At 47.3% G+C, this 24,727-nt stretch overlaps 1 protein-coding gene across 5 annotated transcripts in view; it reads right to left on the reverse strand.

Moving 5' to 3' along the window:
- The window catches only part of LOC140429915 (MOB kinase activator 3B), a 220,385-nt gene that overhangs the window by 22,228 nt on the left and 173,430 nt on the right, over positions 1–24,727 (reverse strand). For all 5 annotated transcript variants that reach the window (XM_072517485.1, XM_072517484.1, XM_072517488.1 and 2 more), the window contains exon 3: positions 23,698–23,900. In XM_072517485.1, coding sequence (XP_072373586.1) covers positions 23,698–23,900 — 203 coding nt within the window. The remainder of the gene's footprint in view (positions 1–23,697; positions 23,901–24,727) is intronic.

The raw sequence follows: 24,727 nt of genomic DNA on the forward strand, positions 1-24,727 counted from the left end.
CCGGTGCCAAAGAAGAACCAGGCAACGTGCCTTAATGACTATTGCATGATCGATGTATTCAATCATAATGAAGAGCTTTGAGAGGTTGGTCGTGAGACACATCAACTCCATACTCCCAGAATGCCTTGATCCAATGCAATTTGCATACCGCCACAACCGGTCCACAGCAGACACCATCTCAATGGCCCAACACTCATCCTTGGAGCATCTCAACAACAAGGACTCCTTTGTCAAACTCCGATTCATTGACTACAGCTCCGCCTTCAACACTGTAATCCCAGCCAAACTCATATCCAAACTCCAAAACCTAGCCTTGGCTCCTCCCTCTGCAACAGGATCCTCGACTTCCTGACCCATAGACCACAATCAGTAAGGATAAACAACAACACCTCCTCCACGATAGTCCTCAATACCAGGGCCCCGCAAGGCTGCGTACTTAGCCCCCTACTGTACTCCCTGTACACACACGACTCCATCTACAAGTTTGCTGACGACACGACTGTAGTGGGTCGAATCTCAAACAACGATGAGTCAGAGTACAGGAGGGAGATAGAGAATCTAGTGGAGTGGTGTAACGACAACAATCTCTCCCTCAATGTCAGCAAAACTAAAGAGCTGGTCACTGATTTTAGGAAACAATGTACTGTACACACCCCTGTCAGCATCAATGGGGCCGAGGTGGAAATGGTTGCCAGCTTCAAATTCCTTAGGGTGCACATCTTCAACAATCTGTCCTTGTCCACCCACATCGACGCAACGACCAAAAAAGTACAACAGCGCCTATACTTCCCCAGGAAACTAATGTCATGCGAGAGTGCCTTTAAGAACTGGATGTTTAAGCAATGTACCATTTCAAAAATAGTGATGTCATAGAGTGGGTGGAGCTCAGCTCAGTTCAGCTATTTTGCAGTTTGTTTTTGCAGGTTTTTAGTTTCAGTTTTAAAAACAGTGGGTGTGTGTCTGTGTGTGTCTGCAAGAAGAAAGCAAGGTGCTGGAGCTGAAATCAACCAAGCTAATATATCTCTGCCATTCTACAGAAAATATATATATCCTTTAACCTGATGTGATACTGTTTAAAGGTGTTAAGTCTCTTGGAAGTTTGAAGGAACATTTTAAGGAATTATTTACTGTTGCAATATTTTCTGAGTTATCTTTGAAGTAAGGGGTGTTAAGAGATCCAATGTTTATTTAAGATGTTACGTTGAGTTCATGGAATAAACAGTGTTTTGTGTTTAAAAACCCACGTGTCCATAATTGTAATCCCACACCTAGGGAAAAAGCCGTGTGCTCGGAAAAGCAACAAATACATTAAAGGGAGAGGTTGGGTGAACTCCATGATACATTTTGGGGTTCTGAAATGCCTCGCCCATAATAATTGGGGGCTCGAGGGGGATAAAAGTCTTATCTATTGGATTGGCTTTTGTGAACTTAAAGACAGTGAAGGATTGTTGCTTTTCCGGTGTGGTATTTTAGTTTAAGTGGGGAGAGTGTTGTGAACAATGGCTCTTTCAGAGGCTCAGAAGTTTTTGGGGGTGGAGAAGGTCACACGTAGTACTTTACGGACAGAAACGAAAAGCAGACTGTTAGATTTGGCAAGAACATTGCAGTTAACATTGCCTGACAAAATGCAAAAAGATGAGATAATTATGGTGATGGTTAAGCATTTAAAGTTGCCTGAGATAGAGTCTGACTCATTGGAAATGGCAAAAATTCAGTTGCAAATTAAACAAATGGAACATGAGAAAGAATTAAAGCAGCTTGCATACGAGAGTGAGAGGAAAAAGAAAGAGAGAGAGGAAAAAGAAAGAGAGAGAGAGAGAGAGGAAATAGAAAAGGAGAGAGAAGAAAGGAGAAAAGAAAGAATAGCCCTAGCAGAACAAAAAGAAAAAGAGAGGGAGACACAGATCAGGGAAAAAGATAAAGAGAGGGAGTTTGAACTTCAGAAAATGGCCATGAAATATGACAATCAGTTAAAATTGGCAGACGTAAAGGGAAACGTACAGTTGGATGATAGTGATGAGGATAGTGGGAAAGAGCGTCATAGTCGAAGGCTTGGTCGGAATCTATTTAAATATGTCCAAGCAATGCCAAAGTTTTACGAGAACGAAGTGGAAGCCTTTTTCATTTCATTTGAGAAGGTAGCTAAACAAATGAAATGGCCACAGGACATGTGGGTGTTACTGATTCAAACAAAGCTGGTAGGTAGAGCTAGTGAAGTGTTTGCATCACTACCGGAGGAGGTATCTGGAACGTATGAGGAGGTGAAGAAATCCATCTTAAGTGCAGATCAGCTAGTGCCTGAAGCTTACAGACAAAGGTTTAGAAATTTAAGGAAAGAATTTGGTCAAACATACATGGAGTTTGAAAGGCTCAAACAGAGTAATTTTGATAGATGGATAAGGGCTTTGAAAATAGATCAAATGTATGAAGCTCTCAGAGAAATTATACTTTTGGAGGAGTTTAAAAATTCAATTCCTGATGTAGTGAAAACTCATGTGGAAGAACAGAGGGTTAAAACTGCGAGATTAGCAGCGGAAATGGCAGATGATTATGAATTAGTTCATAAATCAAAGATTGGTTTTCAACATCAGTTTCAGCCGGTGAGGGATAGAAACTGGGGACATGAGAAATACTCAAGTGGTAAAGGTAAAGGTGATCTGATGGGAGACAATAAAGAGAGTGCACCTCAGATTAAAAAAGAAATCCAGGAGGGTGGAAAAGAAATGAAAAGTTTCACATGTTTTCACTGTAATAAACTAGGCCATGTAAAGTCACAGTGTTGGTGGTTGAAGAAAAGCACTGGGAAGGCTGATGTGGTAACACAGGATAAGACAGTGGGGTTTGTTAGAGTGGTAAAGGAAAGCCCAAGGGAAGCGAAGGAGGTGCAAATGATTGTACAGCCTGTTCAAGAAGTAATTGTTAAGAAGATGGCAGATGTATTTAAAGAATTTGCTTGTGTGGGTAAAGTTTACTCATGTGTATCAGGAGGAGCAGGTAAAGAAGTCCCAATTTTAAGAGATACAGGGGCTAGTCAATCTTTAATGGTAAGAGATGAGGAATTATGTAGTTTGGGAAGAATGTTGCCAGAAAAGGTGGTGATATGTGGAATTCAGGGTGAGAGGAGTAGCGTTCCATTATATAAGGTAAAGTTGGAAAGTCCAGTGAAGAGTGGTAGGAGGAGTAATAGATAAACTATTTTGTCCAGGAATACAGTTTATCTTGGGTAATGATATAGCTGGATCGCAGGTGGGAGTGATGCCTACTGTGGTTGATAAGCCATTGGAAATTCAGTCAACTGAAGTGTTGAAGGACGAATATCCTGAGATTTTTCCAGATTGTGTAGTAACAAGGTCACAAAGTCACAGGTTAAGACAAGAGGAGAAATCAAAGAATGAAGATGAAGTTGAAGTGCAATTATCAGAAATGAGTTTTGATCAGATGGTTGAAAAAGAACAAGAACAGGTGGAGGATGAGGCGGATATTTTTAGTTCAGGAAAATTGGCGGAGTTACAACAGAAAGATGTAGAAATAAAACAGATATATCAGAAAACATATACGGAAGAGGAATCTGAGAGTATACCAGAGTGGTATTACCGTAAAAATTATGTCTTGATGAGAAAATGGAGACCTGTACATATGCAGGCGGATGAAAAGTGGGCAGAAGTTCATCAAGTAGTATTGCCGGTAGCGTATAGAAAGGAGGTGTTGCGAGTTGCACATGAGGTACCAGTGGGAGGTCATTTGGGAGTAAGAAAACTCAAGCTAAAATCCAGAAACATTTTTATTGGCCTGGACTACATAAAGATGTAGTTAAATTTTGTCAATGAGGTCACACATGTCAAGTGATAGGGAAACCTCGAGCAGTGATAAAACCAGTGCCCTTTATACCCATACCAGCATTTGAGGAACCTTTTACAAGCGTCCTAATCGATTGTGTAGGACCGCGTCCTAAAACAAAAAGTGGGAATCAATATCTTTTGACTATAATGGATGTGTCTACTAGGTTTCCAGAGGCCATTCCAGTACGTAATATTACAGCTAAAAGGATTGTGGAGGAGTTACTTAAATTCTTTACTAGATATGGACTACCCGCAGAAATTCAATCAGATCAAGGAACGAATTTTACTTCAAAGTTATTCAAAGAAGTTATGGATAGCTTAGGAAAAAAACAATTTAAATCAACTGCATACCATCCAGAATTGCAGGGAGCATTAGAAAGGTGGCATCAGACATTAAAGACAATGTTGAGGGCGTATTGTCAAGATTATCCAGAGGATTGGGATAAAGGAATCCCATTCGTATTGTTTGCAATTAGGGATGCACCTAATGAGTCTACCAAATTTAGTCCTTTTGAACTAATTTTTGGTCATGAGGTAAGAGGACCACGTAAATTGATTAAGGAAAAATTGGGAGGTGGGAAACCGGAAATTACACTTTTGGATTACGTGTCAAATTTTAGGGAACGATTAAATAGAGCAGGTGAATTGGCTAGACAACATTTGAAAGTTGCACAAAATGTGATGAAACGGGTAGCGGACAAGAAATCCAAAGTTTGTAGTTTTGCCAGTGGGGATAAAGTTTTAGCGTTGTTACCAGTGGTAGGGGAGCCTTTAAAAGCTAGGTTTTGTGGACCGTATCAGATTGAAAGGAAATTAAGTGAGGTGAATTATGTGGTAAAAACACCAGATAGAAAGAAGACTCACCGAGTGTGTCATGTGAATATGCTTAAAAGGTACTTTGAAAGGGAAGGAGAGAAAAAGGAGGTTTTAATGATTCTAACTCCAAGTGACAAACCAAATCCAGATGACTGTGAATTTGACATACCTCAAATTAAAATTGGAAAATGAGGATGTTCTTAAAAACTGGGATGAATTGTTAAGTTACCTTCCAGAGGAAAAACGAACTGACCTGAAAGAATTATTGATATCACATGGGCACGTTTGTAAAGATAAATTGGGAAGTAAAAAAATGGCTATACATGATGTAGATACGGGAAATGCTGTTCCTATCAAATAACATCCATATAGACTTAGCCCTTTAAATTTGGCACAGGTTAACAGAGAGATGGAGAGTATGCTGAAGAATGGCATAATTGAAGTGGGGTGCAGCCAATGGAGCTCACCCATAGTGATGGTACCTAAACCAGATGGTACCCAATGGTTGTGTGTGAACTATCGAAAGGTGAATGCAGTTACAAGAACGGACTCTTATCCTGTCCCACCATTGAAGGATTGCATGGAGAAAGTGGGACAATCTGATTTTATTTCCAACTTCCAGACAGAACATTTAAAACATCGTATGGAGTTCTTCGATCGACGTCAGGAGGCAGGTTTGGTGATGAACCTAGCCGAAAGTGAATTTGGAGAAGCTTTTTCCTTGCGGAGTTTCTGATACCCTCAAGACGAAGGGAAATAATGCGATTTCTTAGAATGAATGGCTTTGATCGAACAGTGCAAAGGTTTTGTGGCGTGATTACTCCACTGATGGAATTGCTAAAGAAACCTAAAAAATTTCAATGGACAGCGGACTTTCAACAGGCATTTGACTGCCTGAAAGCTGTGATCACCAATGCTCCTGTATTGGAGAATTACAAGGGCCTCTGTGGGCAGATTGAACTAAAGTATCTGATTCTAAAGAGAAATGCCGAGGAGTAGAGGAATGGATGGATCGTGCAGAGACTTTCTTGTTCAAAGAGACTGTCAATCGAGAAGGATTTCGGTTGGAGGAAGAAGAACAAAGAAAAATGGACAATATTATTATACCTGATTGCATGTGTTGTTTTTCTTTAAAACGAAAAGGTGTATTCACTGTGTACATTTCTTAGTGGATGGTGCAAAAGTGAAAAATGAAACCATCTTGAAGTAGATGGTTTATTTATTTTTCTTGTGGAGAGGTGTCATGTGAGACTGTCTTTAAGAACTGGATGTTTAAGCAATGTACCTTTAAGAAAACAGTGATGTCATAGAGTGGGTGGAGCTCAGCTCAGTTCAGCCATTTTGCAGTTTGGTTTTGCAGGTTTTTAGTTTCAGTTTTAAAAGCTGTGGGTGGGTGTGTGTCTGTGTGTGTCCAGACAGCTGCAAGGAGAAAGCTAGGTGCTGGAGCTGAAATCAACCAAGCTAATATATTGCGTCTATGTATTTACATTGTGTATTTATGTCTGCCCTATGTATTTTTTTAATGAACGGAACGATCTGTGTGAACTGTACGCAGAATAATACTTTTCACTGTCCCTTGGTGCACGTCACAATAAACAAATCCAAATCCACCCCGCTGGCCAGGGGAATTCTGATCATTAACGTAGGTAAACCGATTACTTCGCAAAGAGTTGGCACTATGACTAAGTGGAAGCCAAACAATTAACAAAATAAAAATGCAGCAACTGTGTCAGGTCTCACCCAGAACACAATGAGGAATGGGTGGGAAAAGGTGGAATCCTTTGAAATAATGAACCACATCTGCCCCCACAATGCCAGGCACTAAGATCAGCCGGTGAACATTGTGAAATAATGATTACAATTATTGTGGCTTGAATTAAAAGCCACATGATTCCCTGTTCTTTTAATCCAAGAAACACTGCAACTATCAAGCATTTTCACGTTGGAGCATTATGAAGGGAAATAGATCTTTCACTTAAAAGCTTTAATGTCTGCAATAGCCTTTGATTTTGGATAATAAAAACAAAGCCAGCAAATGCAGCTGCCTAAAGAGAAAATGACCAGCTCTTTGATGGGCAAAGATCTTCAGACGTTGCCCAAAGAGCTCGTTAGGAAACCGATGTCGACAGGTGGTGCAGTTGACATGAAGCACTTTCAAAGCTAAGAGATGTTAAAGTGGGATTGAAGGGGACAAAGTGGTTCTAATCATTGTTATTGCTGCACATTCCTCTTTCGCCTCTCACACCATCTGTTTCTCCGCCCCCGCCCCTTCTCACTTGCCCCAGGGGGCTGCAGCTCACCTTCACTCTGGATCGGGCGGCAGCTGGTGGCGTGAGATCAAAGAAACAGGAGGAGGGGCAGAGAGCAATCTTTCTGGTGGCCCCGAGTATTAAACCGGCACTATCCCCACAGAATGAAGAGGACAATATTCCATTGCATAGATCATCCTGATGTAAGCTCTGTACACTCCAACTTGGGGGGGTCTCTCTCTCTTGGGGTTCTCTCTCCTTGGGGAGGTCTCTCTCTCTCTCTTGGGGAGGTCTCTCCTTGGGGCGGTCTCTCTCTCTCTTGGGGGGTCTCTCTCTCTTGGGGAGGTCTCTCTCTTGGGGAATCTGTCTCTTGGGGGTTCTCTCTCTCTCTCTTGGGGGGTCTCCCTCTCTTGGGGGGTCTCTCTCCCTCTTGGGGGGTTTCTCTCTCTTGAGGGGGTCTCTCCTCATGGAGGTCTCTCTCTCTCTTGGGGGGTCTCTCTCCTAGGGGAGGTCTCTCTGTTGGGGAGGTCTCTCCTTGGGGAGGTCTCTCTCTTGGGGAGGTCTCTCCTTGGGGAGGTCTCTCTCTTGGGGAGGTCTCTCCTTGGGGAGGTCTCTCTCTCTCTCAGCTCCAGCTGCTGATACGGGCGCCAGAACGGCCGGCGCGGGTCCCCGCATTGGCATGGGTTACCGTCTCCATGCCGGCCCCCGGGCAACATGGCCGAGCCCTACATTGGCCCGGCGCGGAGGAACATAGGCCCCCACCCAGAATTAGCCCGCCCGCCGATCGCTTGCCACCGATCACGGGCCTGTCCACTGTTGAGCCCCCCCCCCCCCCCCGGAGTCTGATCCCCCTTGCCCCCCACTAGGACAGCTCCCGCAGCCAGAATGCCGAGGTCCCGCCGGGTGGGACCACACACGAACGACGCCGGCGGGACTCGGCAAAACTCAGCGGGCATTCGGCTCGTTGAGCGCAGAGAATCAGCGGGGGGGGGGGGGCGCGTTGAGTGGCCCCCGACCGGCGCCGTGGCGACCGCCCCATTGGCAAATAATCGGCGGCCCGGCGTCGGACCGGAGTTGCGTGGTTCGCCTCCCCCCCCCCCCCTATTCTCTGACCCGGCGCGGGATCGATAATCCCGCCCATAGTTAGGCTCAATAGGAAGAGGCTTTTCCCCTTAGTGGAGGGGTCAATGACCAGGGGGCATAGATTTAAGGTAAGGGACAGACGAGTTTGTGGGGAGTTGGTGAAAAACGTTTTCCCCCAGTGGGTGGTGGGAATCTGAAACTCATTGCCTGAAGGGGTGGTAGAGGCGGAAACCCTCACAGCATTTAAGAAGTATTTAGATGAGCACTTGAAACTCCACAACGTACATGACAACCGGCAATTGCTGGAAAATGGGATTAGAATCGAAAGGTGTTTGATGGCCATCACATGTATGATGGGCCGAAGGGCCTCTTTTTGTTTACGTCAGAGTTACCTGAGGCACGAGATGTAAAAACTGCACCTTGGAGAACCCCAACGAGCGCCGTTTAGCAGTGATCGCCACTGAAGTGGACCAGGCTTACCGGCACTTAGGGAGGTCTCTGAGGCGATTGGACCCCCTCATTGGGGTTTTGGGGAGCCCAGAGGCCAGGATGGGGGGTTCAGAGATCAAATCACTTTTTGCACTTGCAAGAGGAGTTTGTTAGTTCAGGAAATGGGATTAACCCACCGAGGGCCAGAAATAAAGTGGAGTCCCATTCACTAGCGGGTCAGAGCTGCCAGTGCTGGGAAACACCCGGCCAAGCGCGCCCAACATAGGTCTCCGTTTCATTTCCATTAAATCACACCCTCAACTGCTGTCCCCAACTTGCCAAGCCTCCCTCAACAGCGTCTTTCAAACCCGCAACCTCTGCCATCTAGAAGGACAAGAGCAGCAGATGCCTGGGAACCCCACCGCCTGGAGGTCCCCCTCCGAGTCACTCACCACCCCGACTTGGAAATATATCGGCCGTTCCTTCCCTGCCGCTGGGTCAAAATCCTGGAACGCCCTCCCTAACAGCACAGTGGGTGTACCTACATCACACAGACTGCAGCGGTTAAGGAAGGGCGCTCACCCACACCTTCTTAAGCACAATTAGGGATGGGCAACAAATCGTGGGCCTTGCCAGAGATGAAAGCATAAAAATCCTAGGGTGTTGCTGTGACATGATTTATACAGATATTTTAAGCATTTGTAAATAAAGGGAGAAAGGTTTCCCAACCAAGGGGTTGGTTTAGCACACTGGGCTAAATCGCTGGCCGTTAAAGCAGACCAAGGCAGGCCAGCAGCACGGTTCGATTCCCGTACCAGCCTCCCCGAACAGGTGCCGGAATGTAGTGACTAGGGGCTTTTCACAGTAACTTCATTGAAGCCTACTCATGACTATAAGTGATTTTCATTCATGTTTCCTTGAAGATAATAAGATTTAAATGCTGAAAATCACTTCCGGCTACTGGAGAGTTCATAAGAATAAAGAGAATATGTTTCATTTTAAACATTCAACAACTCATCCTGTATGAAATTTGCAGCATCTCTATTGTTGGATTTTGGGGCAGATAGTACTGAGCGGAGCATAATCACAGTGTGTCTCGATCTTTAATTTCACAGGATTTTACCCTGTATGTAGAGGGCAGCACGGTAGCATAGTGGTTAGCATAATTGCTTCACAGCTCCAGGGTCCCAGGTTCGATTCCGGCTTGGGTCACTGTCTGTGCGGAGTCTGCACGTTCTCCCCGTGTGTGCATGGGTTTTCTCCGGGTGCTCCGGTTTCCTCCCACAGTCCAAAGATGTGCAGGTTAGGTGGATTGGCCATGCTAAATTGCCCTTAGTGTCCAAAATTGGCCTTAGGGTTGGTTGAATGGGCTTACTGGGTTATGGGGATTGGGTGGTGTGGGCCTTGGTAGGGTGCTCTTTCCAAGAGCTGGTGCAGACTCGATGGGCCGATTGGCCTCCTTCTGCACTGTAAATTCTATGATATGATTCTATGGTCTTGCCTGCAGCGCCAACTGATTATGAGGGCAACAGGGCATCGGGATCTCAGTGAATGACAGGGACCACGGTACCATGTTTTAACCAATGAGATCCGAGGATTGAAAAACAGATGGGAATGACGGATAAATATTTGAAGGGGGGGGAAATTAAAGGGTTAAGGGGGAAGAAAAGGCAGTGTGGGACTAATTGGATAACTCTTTCAAAGAGATAGCATAAATATGATACCCTGAATGGCCTCCTTCTGTGCTGTGAGATTCTACCAGACAGAAGGGGAAAATATTTGCGACGAAGGAAATGAAGGAAGAGAGGTTGATTGGTATTCTTGGTTCCTTTGAAATCTAACTTCCTCCATTCTCATTTCTGTCCTGACTACTTCCTGTCCAGAGGGTGAGCAAGCAACAGATCCTGGCGGCCATCGTTCACGTTTAGCTGTCTGGTGGGATTCGAGTACGGCGCTGGACAGCTCGTTTTCTCCTTCCCCTCCCTTTTCCACACTCACTGCCTCTTTTGACAAGGACCTAGCCATGTTTCGGGATTATTACTGACAATCACAAGTCATTAAAGACTGAGAATTTCTGATTCAAAGTGTTAAGATGGGGAGCAGTTTTATTTACCGTTTTCCTTTTAGGGAAGAACAACAAGTGACTAAGCCTAAATATTGGGCAAGATTTTAATTCAATGCAAACCCACCCACTTGCAGCAAGTTAAAATTGGGTTAATTGCCTGTCTCTATTATTGGTAATCCAATAATTAAATAAAACTAGGAGTCAATAGGAAGGGAGCAGTGTAACCCAGGTTCAATGACAGCAAGAAAGAACATAGTTGTTCTCTGGCAATACGCTACCAGCCAGTAATTGGATCACATTGCTGGAACATTATCAAAAGATAAGAAAGCAAAGCTCAAGTTTTATGATCAACAGAACGATGAGATTAAATTACTGCCACTTCACTCATTGCCAATTATTATCTACTTAAAACTTCCTTTTAAATAGAATTAACAATCATATGCGAGAATTATGGAGCATGCAATAGAAAACAATAAGGCATCAAAGAGTCATTGAAGTTTACAGCACAGAAAAGGCCCTTCGCCTGATCGCGTCAGCGCCAGTCAAGAACAATCACCTAACTATTCCAATCCCATTTTCCAGCATTGGCCCATAGCCGTGTCGGCTCTGGGATTGCAAGAGCACATCTAAATACTTCTTAAATGTTGTGAGGGTCTCTGCCTCCACCCCCCTTTCAGGCAGCGAGTTCCAAACTCCCACCCTCTGGGTGAAAAGGTTTCCCTCACATCCCCTCTAAACCTCCTGCCCCTTACCTTAAATCTGCGCTCCATTGATCCTTCCACCAAGGGGAAATGTTACTTCCGGTCTACTCTATTTATGCCCCTCATAATTTTATACATCTCAATCATGTCCATCTCAGTCTCCTCTGCTCCAAGGAAAACAACCCCAGTCTATCCAATCTCTCTTCATAACTAACACTCTCCAGCCCAGGCAACATGCTGGTAAATCTCCTCTGCACCCTTTCCAGTGGCTATCACATCCCTCCTATAATGTGGATTCCAGAACTGCTCACAATACTCTAGCTGTGGCCTCATCAACGTTTTATACAGTTCCAGCATAACCTCCCTGCTCTTAAACTCTATACCTAGGCCAATAAAGGCAAGGAAACCAAATACCTTCTTAAGCACTGTATCCACCTTCTCTGCTACCTTAAGGGACGGGTGTACTGATGCTCGGTGTTTCCCAGGGTCCTGCCGTTTATCATGTATTCCCTTGCCTTGTTTGTCCTGCCCAAGTGCATCACCTCAGACTTATCCGGATTGAATTCCATTTGCCACTGATCAGCCCATCTGACCAGCCCGTCGATATCCTCCTGTAATCGAAGGCTACCCTCCTCACTATTTACCACAACACCAATTTGCGTATCATCCACAAACTTACTGATCAACCCTCCTACATTCATGTCTAAATCATTTATCTAAACCACAAACAGCAAGGCCCAAACACTGATCCCTGCCGGACCCCACTGGACACAGGCTTCCAGTCGGAAAAACACCCCTCGACCATCACCCTCTGCTTCCTGCCACTCAGCCAATTCCGGATCCAATTTGCCAAATTTCCTTGCATCCCATGGGCTCTTATCTTCGCTAACAGTCTCCCATGTGGGGCCTTATCAAAAGCCTTGCTGAAGTCCAAGTAGTCTACATCCAATGCATTTCCCTCATCTACACTCCTGGTCACTCAAAAACTCAATCAAGTTGGTCAGACATGACCTCCCCTTAACAAAACCACGCTGACTGTTCCTGATTAATCCCGGCCTCTCCAAATACAGATTAATTCTGTGTCTCAGAATTCCTTCCAATAGTTTCCCCACCACTGCGGTCAGACTGACCGGCCTGTAGCTTCCTGCTTTATCCCTTCCTCCCTTCTTGAATAATGGAACCACATTGGCGATCCTCCAGTCCTCCAGTACCTCTCCTGTGGCCAGAGAGGAATTGAAAATTATTGCCAGCGCCCCTGCTATTATCTCCCTTGCCTCACTCAGCAGCCTGGAATACATTTCATCTGGCCCTGGAGATTTATCTACTTTTAAGCCTGCCAGACCACTCAGAACCTCCCCTCTGTCTGTGTTAATCTCTTAAATTTTATCACAGTCCTTCTCCTTGATTCCTATACCCACACCGTCCCTCTCATGAGTGAACACCGACACAATGTATTCATTTAGAACCCTACCTACATCCTCCGGCTCCACACACTCATTACCCACTGTGGTCCTTAATGGGCCCGACTCTTTCCCTAGTTATCCTTTTACCCTTAAAGTACTTGTAAAACAACTTAGGATTTTCCTTTATTTTACCTGCCAGCATCCTTTCATGTCCTCTTTTTCCTCTCCTAATTTCCTTTTTAAGTTCCCTCTTGCACATTCTATATGCCTCTGGGACTTCTGCCATTTTGAGCTCTCGATGTCTGCCATAAGCCTCTCTTTTTCTCCTTATCCAATGCTGTATATCATCTTTTACAGACTTTTGGTTTCCAAATGACAACAAAGAGTGGCTTTGTCATAGGAATTTACATAAATGTTAAGATATTGGGAGTAGTTCATTGAAAGTTCACTAGGCTGATTCCTGGGATGAAGGCCTGTCTCATGAGATTCCTGGGATGAAGGCCTGTCTGGCAGATGGAATACAAAGTTGACAAATGTGAGGTTATCCATTTTGGTGAGAATAACCGCAAAAGGGATCATTATTTAAATGATAAAATATTAAAACATGCTGCTGTGCAGAGAGACCTGGGTGTGCTAGTGCATGAGTCGCAAAAAGTTGGTTTGCAGGTGCAACAGGTGATTAAGAAGGCAAATGGAATTTTGTCCTTCATTGCTAGAGGGATGGAGTTTAAGACTAGGGAGGTTATGCTGCAATTGTGTAAGGTGTTAGTGAGGCCACACCTGGAGTATTGTGTTCAGTTTTGGTCTCCTTACTTGAGAAAGGACGTACTGGCACTGGAGGATGTGCAGAGGAGATTCACTAGGTTAATCCCAGAGCTGAAGGGTTTGGATTACGAGGAGAGGTTGAGTAGACTGGGACTGTACTCGTTGGAATTTAGAAGGATGAGGGGGGATCTTACAGAAACATATAAAATTATGAAGGGAATAGCTAGGATAGATGCGGGCAGGTTGTTTCCACTGGCGGGTGAAAGCAGAACTAGGGGGCATAGCCTCAAAATAAGGGGAAGTAGATTTAGGACTGAGTTTAGGAGGAACTTCTTCACCCAAAGGGTTGTGAATCTATGGAATTCCTTGCCCAGTGAAGCAGGAGAGGCTCCTTCATTAAATGTTCTTAAGATAAAGATAGATAGTTTTTTGAAGAATAAAGGGATTAAGGGTTATGGTGTTCAGGCCGGAAATTGGAGCTGAGTCCACAAAAGATCAGCCATGATCTCATTGAATGGTGGAGCAGGCCCGAGGGGCCAGATGGCCTACTCCTGCTCCTAGTTCTTATGTTCTTATGAGAAAAAGTACAGCAGCTTGGGCCCCGTGCCCACTGGAGTTTAGAAGAATGAGAGGTGATCTTGTTGAAACCCGGAAGATTCTGGGAGACTTGGCAGGGTGGATTCTGAGAGGATGTGTGAATCCGGAACTAGGGGACGCAGCTTAAAAATAAGGGTCGGGATTCTCCCGTCCCACGGTGCGGCACGCCGCCGGGATGCTCCGTTCCGCTGGCTGGTTGATGGGGTTTCCCATTGTGGGGCAGCCTCGCTCCGTTGGGAAGACCCCCCGGGCTGCCGGCAAAACGGAGAATCCCGCCGGTGGAGAATTCAGCCCGAGGGGTCTCCCATTTAACACTGAGATTAGGAGAATTATTTTCTCTCAGAGGGACATTGGTCTTTGGAATTTTCTTCCTCAGGGGGCACGGGAAGCCAGCTCATGAGCTAGATAGACTTTTGATCAAACAGGGAGCCAGGTTAAGGGGTTCAGGCAGGAGAGTGGAGGTGACACTACAATCACATCAGCCATGGTCTTATTGAATGACAGACCAGGTTGGAGAGGATGAGAGGCTTACTCCTGCTCCTAATTATTGCATTCTTGTGATATCAAGAACTCTACATAAAGTCAATAAGGATCTAAAAGAGCTGGACATTCTGGGTCACACATCCTCTTTTTAGCACAGCAGCTGATCTTGATAATATTGGTCTCGGCTCTGGAACACAGTTGCGTTTTCAGTTGCTACGGTGCACATGTAATTAATCCGACAATGAACTACAAATCAACAATTCAACTGTGTGGTCTTATTAACATGTGATCCTGTCAGAAGCACATAACTGAATTATTGGCTACAGGAAACTAAATCCACTCGACTCAACCCGAGGTCAGATACGGAGGAGTTTTCAGCTGCTCGTCGACTGTTTACAAATCACTCCCTCGTTGAGGAGGAGTCAAGATCTTTGGGAAATGACTGTTTTTCTTCCTTTAAAATATATTTGAAAGGGAATTATAAGATGTAACAGCTGAAATGTGCAGGATGTAAGGCCGTTCACACTTAGTTCTGCAACTTTTAAAATTAATCACAGGATGTGGGCTTCCCTGGCTAGGTCAACATTTACTGCCTGTTCATACTTGAGGAGATTCTTAAACCACTGCAGTCCGTGTGGTGTAGGTACATCCACTGTGCTGTTAGGAAGGGAGTTCCAGGATTTTGACCCAGTGACAGTGAAGGAACAATGATATATTTCCAAATCAGGATGGTGAGTGGCTTGGAGGGGAACTTGCGTCCCCAAACCTCTACTGCCCTTGTGCTTCCAGGAGGTTCAGGTCGTGGGTTTGGAAGGCACTGTCAAAGGAGCCTTGGCGAGTTGCTGCAGTGCATCTTGCAGATGGTACGCACGGCTGCCAACGTGAGCTGATGGTGCAGGGAGTGAATGTTTAAGGTGGTGGATAGGGTGCCAGTCGAGTGGGCTGCTTTGTCCTGGATGGTGTCGAGCTTCATGAGTGTTGTCGGAGCTGCACTCATCCAGGCAAGTGGAGAGTGTTCAATCGTACTTGTGCCTTGTGAATGGTGGAAACGCTTTGGGGAGGTGGGTTACATCACATAGGGTTTCCAGCCTGTGGCCTGCTCAGCTCTCCACAGTATGCAGCTGGTCCACGCAGATTCCTGGTCAATGGGGCCTCCCCAGGATGTTGATGGTGGACAATTTGTTGATGGTAATACTTGTTAATGTCATGCTGAGGCGGGTAGGTTTTCTATTAACTATAAATGATTAGGCGTTCTGGCAGGCTAAGAGTTAAATTCACAGTCGAGTAGGTTCTTGAAAGCAGTTTTGAAAAAAGGTTAACAATGCAGTAGGAAAACATGATCTATCTCTGTAATTCCTGACAAATGAAATACCAATCAGGAGCAAATGGAGAAGTGCCAACTTAAACAGAGAGAATCCAAATTCATCAGAAATTGAAATGACAGCCGTATAGTGAAGTACTGAGGAGTGCAGGCTGAACCCTCCCAGCAAGGCCCCGCTGGCTATGAAACACTGCCAGTGAAGATCAGCGCAGTGTCTCCGCAGACCAGAAGGATATAGTAAGAGAACCAGTATCCCCACGGCTTACCCTCCCCCATTCTCATCACAAATGTGGGCCTTCTTTTTTACATTACATTTTCAGAAAAAGTTGAGACATAGGGCAGAATCTTTTCATTTCTGGGGCGAAATGTCATTTCAGGCGGGGAAAGTACAGAGTAGCTTGCTGGCGGTGTTGCCAGGTTTTCCCGCCATATTTTTAAATTGATGGACAAGAAAAATAAGTTGCGGACCCCATGATGTACAGCTGGTAAGGTGAGCCCATCCTGAGGGAGTTGAAGGGTGGGTCAGTAAATTTGCAGACGATACGAAGATTGGTGGAGTTGTGGATAGTGAGGAGGGCTGTTGTCGGCTGCAAAGAGACATAGATAGGATGCAGAGCTGGGCTGAGAAGTGGCAGATGGAGTTTAACCCTGAAAAATGTGAGGTTGTCCATTTTGGAAGGACAAATATGAATGCGGAATACAGGGTTAACGGTAGAGTTCTTGGCAATGTGGAGGAGCAGAGAGATCTTGGGGTCTACGTTCATACATCTTTGAAAGTTGCCACTCAAGTGGATAGAGCTGTGAAGAAGGCCTATGGTGTGCTCGCGTTCATTAACAGAGGGATTGAATTTAAGAGCCGTGAGGTGATGATGCAGCTGTACAAAACTTTGGTAAGGCCACATTTGGAGTACTGTGTACAGTTCTGGTCACCTCATTTTAGGAAGGATGTGGAAGCTTTGGAAAAGGTGCAAAGAAGATTTACCAGGATGTTACCTGGAATGGAGAGTAGGTCTTACGAGGAAAGGTTGAGGGTGCTAGGCCTTTTCTCATTAGAGCGGAGAAGGATGAGGGGCGACTTGATAGAGGTTTATAAGATGATCAGGGGAATAGATAGAGTAGACAGTCAGAGACTTTTTCCCCGGGTGGAACAAACCATTACAAGGGGACATAAATTTAAGGTGAAAGGTGGAAGATATAGGAGGGATATCAGAGGTAGGTTCTTTACCCAGAGAGTAGTGGGGGCATGGAATGCACTGCCTGTGGAAGTAGTTGAGTCGGAAAAATTAGGGACCTTCAAGCAGCTATTGGATAGGTACATGGATTACGGTAGAATGATATAGTGTAGATTTATTTGTTCTTAAGGGCAGCACGGTAGCATTGTGGATAGCACAATTGCTTCACAACTCCAGGGTCCCAGGTTCGATTTCGGCTTGGGTCATTGTCTGTGCGGAGTCTGCACGTCCTCCCCGTGTCTGCGTGGGTTTCCTCCGGGTGCTCCGGTTTCCTCCCACAGTCCAAAGATGTGCAGGGTAGGTGGATTGGCCATGATAAATTGCCCTTAGTGTCCAAAATTGCCCTTGGTGTTGGGTGGAGGTGTTGAGTTTGGGTGGGGTGCTCTTTCCAAGAGCCGGTGCAGACTCGAGGGGCCGAATGGCCTCCTTCTGCTCTGTAAATTCAACGATAATCTATGATTAATCTAGGACAAAGGTTCGGCACAGCATCGTGGGCCGAAGGGCCTGTTCTGTGCTGTATTTTCTATGTTCTATGTTCTATGAAAGGGCGCCGCGATATTAAAGAAGAAACATAGAATCACCCCGCCACCCCCAGCACACACAACCCACCACCACCATGGAACCTCTCCCCCCACCCCCATCACCACCACCACCATGGACGCCCACCCCCCTGAAGTGGTGCACACCTCCCCTCCCATGGGACATTCTCGCTGGCACTGCCTGGGCACGGCTCCCTGAGGGAGCAGGTGCCAGGGTACTGCCTGGGCATGACCATCTCCCCCAGAGGGTACTGCCTGGGCATGACCATCTCCCCCAGAGGGTGCTGCCTGGGCATGACCATCTCCCCCAGAGGGTGCTGCCTGGGCATGACCATCTCCCCCAGAGGGTGCTGCCTGGGCATGACCATCTCCCCCAGAGGGTACTGCCGGGGCATGACCATCTCCCCAGGAGGATGCTGCCTGGGCATGACCATCTCCCCCAGAGGGTACTGCCTGGGCATGACCATCTCCCCCAGAGGGTGCTGCCTGGGCATGACCATCTCCCCCAGAGGGTACTGCCTGGGCATGACCATCTCCCCCAGAGGGTGCTGCCTGGGCATGACCATCTCCCCAGGAGGATGCTGCCTGGGCATGACCATCTCCCCCAGAGGGTACTGCCTGGGCATGACCATCTCCCCCAGAGGGTGCTGCCTGGGCATGACCATCTCCCCAGGAGGATGCTGCCTGGGCATGACCATCTCCCCCAGAGGGTACTGCCTGGGCATGACCATCTCCCCCAGAGGGTGCTGCCTGGGCATGACCATCTCCCCCAGAGGGTACTGCCTGGGCATGACCATCTCCCCCAGAGGGTACTGCCTGGACATGACCATCTCCCCCAGAGGGTACTGCCTGGGCATGACCATCTCCCCCAGAGGGTGCTGCCTGGGCATGACCATCTCCCCCAGAGGGTGCTGCCTGGGCATGACCATCTCCCCCAGAGGGTACTGCCTGGGCATGACCATCCCCCCCAGAGGGTGCTACCTGGGCATGACCATCTCCCCCAGACGGTGCTACCTGGGCATGACCATCTCCCCCAGAGGGTGTGCCTGGGCATGACCATCCCCCCCAGAGGGTGCTGCCTGGACATGACCATCTCCCCCAGAGGGTACTGCCTGGGCATGACCATCTCTCCCAGAGGGTGCTGCCTGGGCATGACCATCTCCCCCAGAGGGTACTGCCTGGGCATGACCATCTCCCCCAGAGGGTGCTGCCTGGGCATGACCATCTCACCCAGAGGGTACTGCCTGGGCATGACCATCTCCCCCAGAGGGTACTGCCTGGGCATGACCATCTCTCCCAGAGGATGCTGCCTGGGCATGACCATCTCTCCCTGGCGGGTTCAGCACACCAGGTGCTTGTCCTGGGGATTGGTTATGGTAAGACCATAAGACCAGAAGACATAAGAGCAGAATTAGGCCACTCGGCCCATCGAGTCTGCTCCACCACTCAGTCGCGGCTGATATTTTCTCATCCCCATTCTCCTGCCTTCTCCCCATAACCCCTGATCCCCTTATATGATTCACCTCAGCGTGCCCTCATGCCGACATGAATGGACAATTTAATGTGGGAGGACTGATAATTATATTTAAATATATGCAAATGGTATCCTGAATTTTAATGTCAGGATTCTCGTGACGTCATTGCCGGACGGGGTGAATAATCGATTGGGGAATCATTTTGGGATCCCTGCAGGATCTCCGCCATTCCACTGTTCCCACGTGGAAAACGGGAGCAGAAGACCACCCCCGTGGTGATGAAACCTCAAAGGCTCTACCTGAAATATTAACCTATCTTTGTCTACCAGAACCAACTTCATCAGGTCCAAATGAGTGGGGAATCAGCCATGTGAAAGATGCCCCCACATAGAGGGAGCTAATTTGTACTTACTGCACGATAATCTCCGCACCGAATAAATGATGGTGATGTACTGGTGGATGGCAAACCACCCAGTTTATATCGGAGCCATTGAGCATCATTTGTTTCTTTCTTTGCATTACTTGTGGAGTGGAGGGAGGGAGGGGTGGTGATGGTTTTCTATGATTTTCACTGACAAAAGTTCTTGAGAAAGCCGTCGCTTACATTCAGCAAATGTCTGCTGGGTAACAATGGGTGGGGTTGAGTCACCAGCTCAGTCATTTTCTGGTGATTAACACAAATTGGCTAAAATTGCTGGATGCAATCGCATGCCTTAAAATAACGCTGCCTCTTTTTGTTAACTCAATCAAAGAAGGCAAATCCACTCATGTTTTCTTTTCAGAAACCCTGAGAATTTTAGTTTCAATTTTGCAGAATCTTATGTAAAACAAAATCCTTTCATTCAACATTGTGGGGACCTGTTGCATTTTAATAAGTGCCTAATGTAGGAGGTGGGTGTGGGGTGAGATTGGGTCCAATCAAGGATGGAGAGTATGTTTAACATATGGTTGTCACCATGGATTAAGAATGTTTAGCTCGAGGGGCAGCACGGTGGCTCAGTGGTTAGCATCGCTGCCTCACGGAGCCGAGGTCCCAGGTTCGATCCCGGCCCCGGGTCACTGTCCGTGTGGAGTTTGCACATTCTCCCCGTGTCTGCGTGGGTCTCACCCCCACAACCCAAAAGATGTGCAGGGTAGGTGGATTGGCCGCGCTAAATTGCCCCTTAATTGGAAATATGAATTGGGCACTCTAAATTTTTTTTTTTAAATGTTTAGCTCGAATGCAAATCACCATTTGCATTGCATGAAGGGGAACTCAGATGCCACAGGTATTGAATTACCAATTTTAGTGCTTCTGTTGCAAGAAGCTGACAAGTGGAAGCCTGCCACTTCCCCGCAGCGTTGATGAGGCATCCACGCTCTTTCCTGGATGTCTTTGGCTGCCTTCGTTCATAAAGGTATCCGGGGTTAGATCGGCAATCAGCCACGGTTTCACTGAACCGTGGACCAGACTCGAAGGCTTTACCACCTCCCTCCTGCTCCTATCAAAGATGCCTATGAGAATTGAGGAACCGCAGCTAGATTGGGCTTCAACATAGAACATTGTTGATTTTTAGGAACAGATAGAACTTCTGATCATGAACAACAAAACACATTCTCACACCCGCCTGTGGCTCTGGCTCTTCACTCCTACACAAGCCGTTAACACAACAACTTCACGAAGAGGGAAAACATTTACAAAGGCTTGAGGACAATTAGTCCCGAGTGAGAAAAGAGATTTGATGAATAAGAATGATTTGCTCACAGAGCTGATTTGAAGGAAGATCTTAAATGAAGAGAGGGAGGGTGAGAATATTGGATTAGTCGCGTTGGATAAAGGGGAGGATACGGGTTTCAGCAACAGATGAAATGTAGGGGCAGAGCTAGTAATGCAATGGAAGCGAACGACAAACTTACTGATGTAGTGACTATGGGGTTGGGTGAGAAGGATACCGAGGATCTGACTACTTTGTTGGAAGCCAAGGAAGCAAATGATATCAGGGGTGAAGGGACTGAATTTTAGATTGCAATCGGGGAAGATATGGCTCATCCAGAACTGGATGTCAGAAAGACAGCGTCTCCTGTCATTTCTTTGTGAAACACAGTGAGCCATCTTGAACATTAAAGATGCGATTGGATTGTGTGACATTCCTGGATATATTCCAATACAGGCACTTTGATTTAATTGATGAAATTACTGAGCGCAGAGAACAGTTTCTACTTAGTTTAATGCTGGATGGATAATTCAGATTGTCAGAAACTTCACAAAAACACGTAAAAGGCTATTTTGCACCCGCCCCACCGTCAGCGAGAACAGCAATGGGGGTGCAAAGTGTCGCGAGAAACAGAAAACGAGATTCTTGTTCCCTGATTTTCCACACCCCCTCGTAATGTAACAAGATTCACGCCCACAAAGGGCGAGAGCCTAATTTTAATAGATTTACATACATTTTAATCTCATTACCGAGCCCCCCCCCTCCCCTCGGTCACATGGGGCGGGATTCTCCGAAATGGAGGCAGAGTGTTCGCGCCGTTGTGAATGCCGTTGAGGTTTACGACGGCGCGAAACGGCCCCTATCCCGACCGATTCAGGGCCCGATAATGGGCTAGTAGCGGCGCCGCGTCATTTACGTCACCCGCGCATGCGTGGTTGCCGTCCTCTCCGAGTCCGCCCCGCAAGAAGATGTCTGACGGATCTTGCAGGGCTGCGGAAGAAAGGAGGTCCTCCTTCAGAGAGGCCGGCCCGACGATCGGTGGGCACCGATCGCGGGCCAGACCCCATTTAAGGCCCCCCCCGGTGCAGGTTCCCCCCTCCTCCCCCCCCCCCCCCCCCCCCCGCCGCAGGCCGCCCCCCCAGCGTTCCCACGCTGTTCCCGCCGGCAGCGACCAGGTGTGGACGCCGCCAGGGGGAACCCGCCGTTTTGGGCAGGCCGCTCGGCCCATCCGGGCCGGAGAATCGCCGGGGTACCGGTGAATCGCCATTTTGGCTGTCTCGGGCGATTCACTGGACCGTGCCGCGCAAAACGCGATTGTGCCGATCTGGCCGCATCCGTGAACCGCGGGAGGGCGTCGGACCGGCGTCGCGGGAAAATTTGGCGACCCAGGCGATTCTCCAAACCGGCGCGGGAGCGGAGAATCGCGCCCATGACTCATGATTTCCCCCCTCGCTGAATATTCAAATCTCGCCAACATCGGCGAGGTTTTCAACAGGTTTGGGAAAATAGGGATCGGTCGAGGGAATTCCCCCGGGGACTCAAAGATAGGTATAGCCCCCGGTGGGAGAGGGACATGCCAATGCCAGGAGGCAGTGCCGGGGCGGACCCTCTGGCGGAGCTCCATTGGGGGTGAGGTTCTCATTATGTTTGTTGGGGGGGGGGGGGGAAGAGCAGCCCCCCTGCTGATGGTGTTTGGGGGGTCGTGGGAGGAGGGTCCCGATGCTTGTGGGAGGGGTGCTAGGAGGGGTCTATTTTCTGTGCTGGAAATAAGGTGCCCATTTCTCTGTGGAGCCAGCCTTGCTGTCTCTGTCAGGCCCCGCCCTGCCACAATGATGGCATAAATCACGCCCCCTTAATTATTTTTCCGAATGGCTCAAAATCTGGCCTAGAAGCTGGGCTGTGCAGCTGGAGAGGGACTTGCCTGGTCTCTGTCAGAGCACACTCTGAATATGGTAAAATTCCAGCTCACAGGCTGGAACTGTCAGGACCCTCCTCGGGCCGGTATCTTCCCATCCTGCCAAAGTGTGCAGGGACGTTTGACTGGCTCGCCACATTTTCCAGCCCCATCCCACTGTGACAGGACTGGAAAATGTCATCCGTAGAAAAATAACGAATACCAGAAATGTTTTTCTAAAAATGCCAATGGGCGGAATGGTGTCAATGGGCGGCACGTTGGCACAGTGGTTAGCACTGCTGCCTCACTGCTCCAGGGTCCCAGGTTCGATTCCGGCTTGGGTCACTGTCTGTGCGGAGTCTGCACGTTCTCCCCGTGTGTGCGTGGGTTTCCTCCGGGTGCTCCGGTTTGCTCCCACAGTCCAAAGATGTGCAGGTTAGGTGAATTGGCCGTGCTAAATTGCCCTTAGTGACCAAAAGGTTCGGTGTGTTACGGGGATAGGATGGAGGCGTGGGCTTAAGTAGGGCGTTCTTTCCAAGGGCCGATGCAAACTCGATGGGCCGAATGGCCTCCTTCTGCACTGTAAATTCTGTGATCGGTCTGGATTTACTTGTTCTTGCCCTTTCCAGGCTAAAAACATATTATAAAGCGAATTGGATCATCAGGGGATGTGGAAATCAATTAACCTGCATCAAAAACATTAAACAAGGCCACAAACCCCGAAACAAAAAGAACTGAATTGAAAAAAAAGGGAGAGAAAACTTGCATTTATATAGAGCTCCGTCACGTTCCAAAACGCAACACGGGATTTATATTTCTATCTCTACGATCGTGCTCTCGGAATTGTACAGTTTTCAGTGCAACCCCCTGAGTCAGCAGACTGAAAATATTTTGCTTTTTTGATCTTTCATTTTCACTGGGGTGAAATAGCTGCTCAAGGGTGTGGCAGGACGATGGTTTGAGGATGGTATCTCAGGTAGGGGCAGCCTAACGTCCGTAACCACAAGTGATTTGACCAACGTATGTTTTCTTTTCAAGCCTATTTGGAAATGAATCAATGGTTGCTGAAAAGAATAGTGGATTGTGTAAAAGATGCTTGTAGTGGTACGTACCAAAGGTTCTAATTCCTTGCGGTCTACGAGGTTAAATTCTGTTACAAAGTAATAAAAGTGTTTATAACACGTATTAATGTGTGCCTCTGCTCCCATGGTGCCAAGCCGATCAAAGTGATGAATGTAAACATGAACGAAGACTCGAAAGAGTCGACAGAGAATCTTCTTGCAAATCTGAAGAAAGTTCTTGGGAAAGGGAATTCCTGCGAAACAAAAAATGGAAGAATAAAGAAAAATAAAAGGCACAATGAAACATTGACCTGCTGAGAGATCATTCACAACAAATACAATGTTCAGCTTCCTCCCAAACCCATCGGCTCAGACCCAGAGTAAACCCAGACACTGGAATTTAGTTTCAAAGGGGAGGCCGCAGGTTTCTCCGCAGGACGAAAGCTGCACGCCTCTTCCTTTAGGCTCACCAGGAAATTGATTATTTTTCCAGGCCCTGAGCCCTCATCCTGACTGCTTTGGTTTCGAACCATAGAATCCCTACAGCGCAGAAGGAGGTCATTCAGCCTATTTAGTGTGCACCAACCCTCTGAAAGAGCAGTCTACCTAGCACCCTATCAAAGAACAAACAACAAAGAACAATGTACAGGACCGAAACAGGCCCTTCGGCCCTCCAAGCCTGCGCCGACCATGCTGCCCGTCTAAACTAAAATCTTCTACACTTCCTGGGTCCGTATCCCTTTATTCCCATTCTATTCATGTATTTGTCAAGATGCCCCTTAAATGTCACTATCGTCCCTGCTTCCACCACCTCCTCCTGCAGCGAGTTCCAGGCACCCTCTGTGTAAAAAACTTGCCTCGTACATCTCCTCTAAACCTTGCCCCTCGCACCTTAAACCCCCTAGTAATTGACCCCTCTACCCTGGGAAAATGCCTCTGACTATCCACTCTGTCTATGCCCCTCATAATTTTGTAGACCTCTAATAGGTCGCCCCTCAACCTCCGTCGTTCCAGTGAGAACAAACCGAGTTTATTCAACCTCTCCCCGTATCCTGCCCTATCCCCGTAACCCCACCTAACC

The sequence above is a fragment of the Scyliorhinus torazame genome, chromosome 9, assembly GCF_047496885.1.
Source record: "Scyliorhinus torazame isolate Kashiwa2021f chromosome 9, sScyTor2.1, whole genome shotgun sequence".
Classification (NCBI taxonomy): domain Eukaryota; kingdom Metazoa; phylum Chordata; class Chondrichthyes; order Carcharhiniformes; family Scyliorhinidae; genus Scyliorhinus; species Scyliorhinus torazame.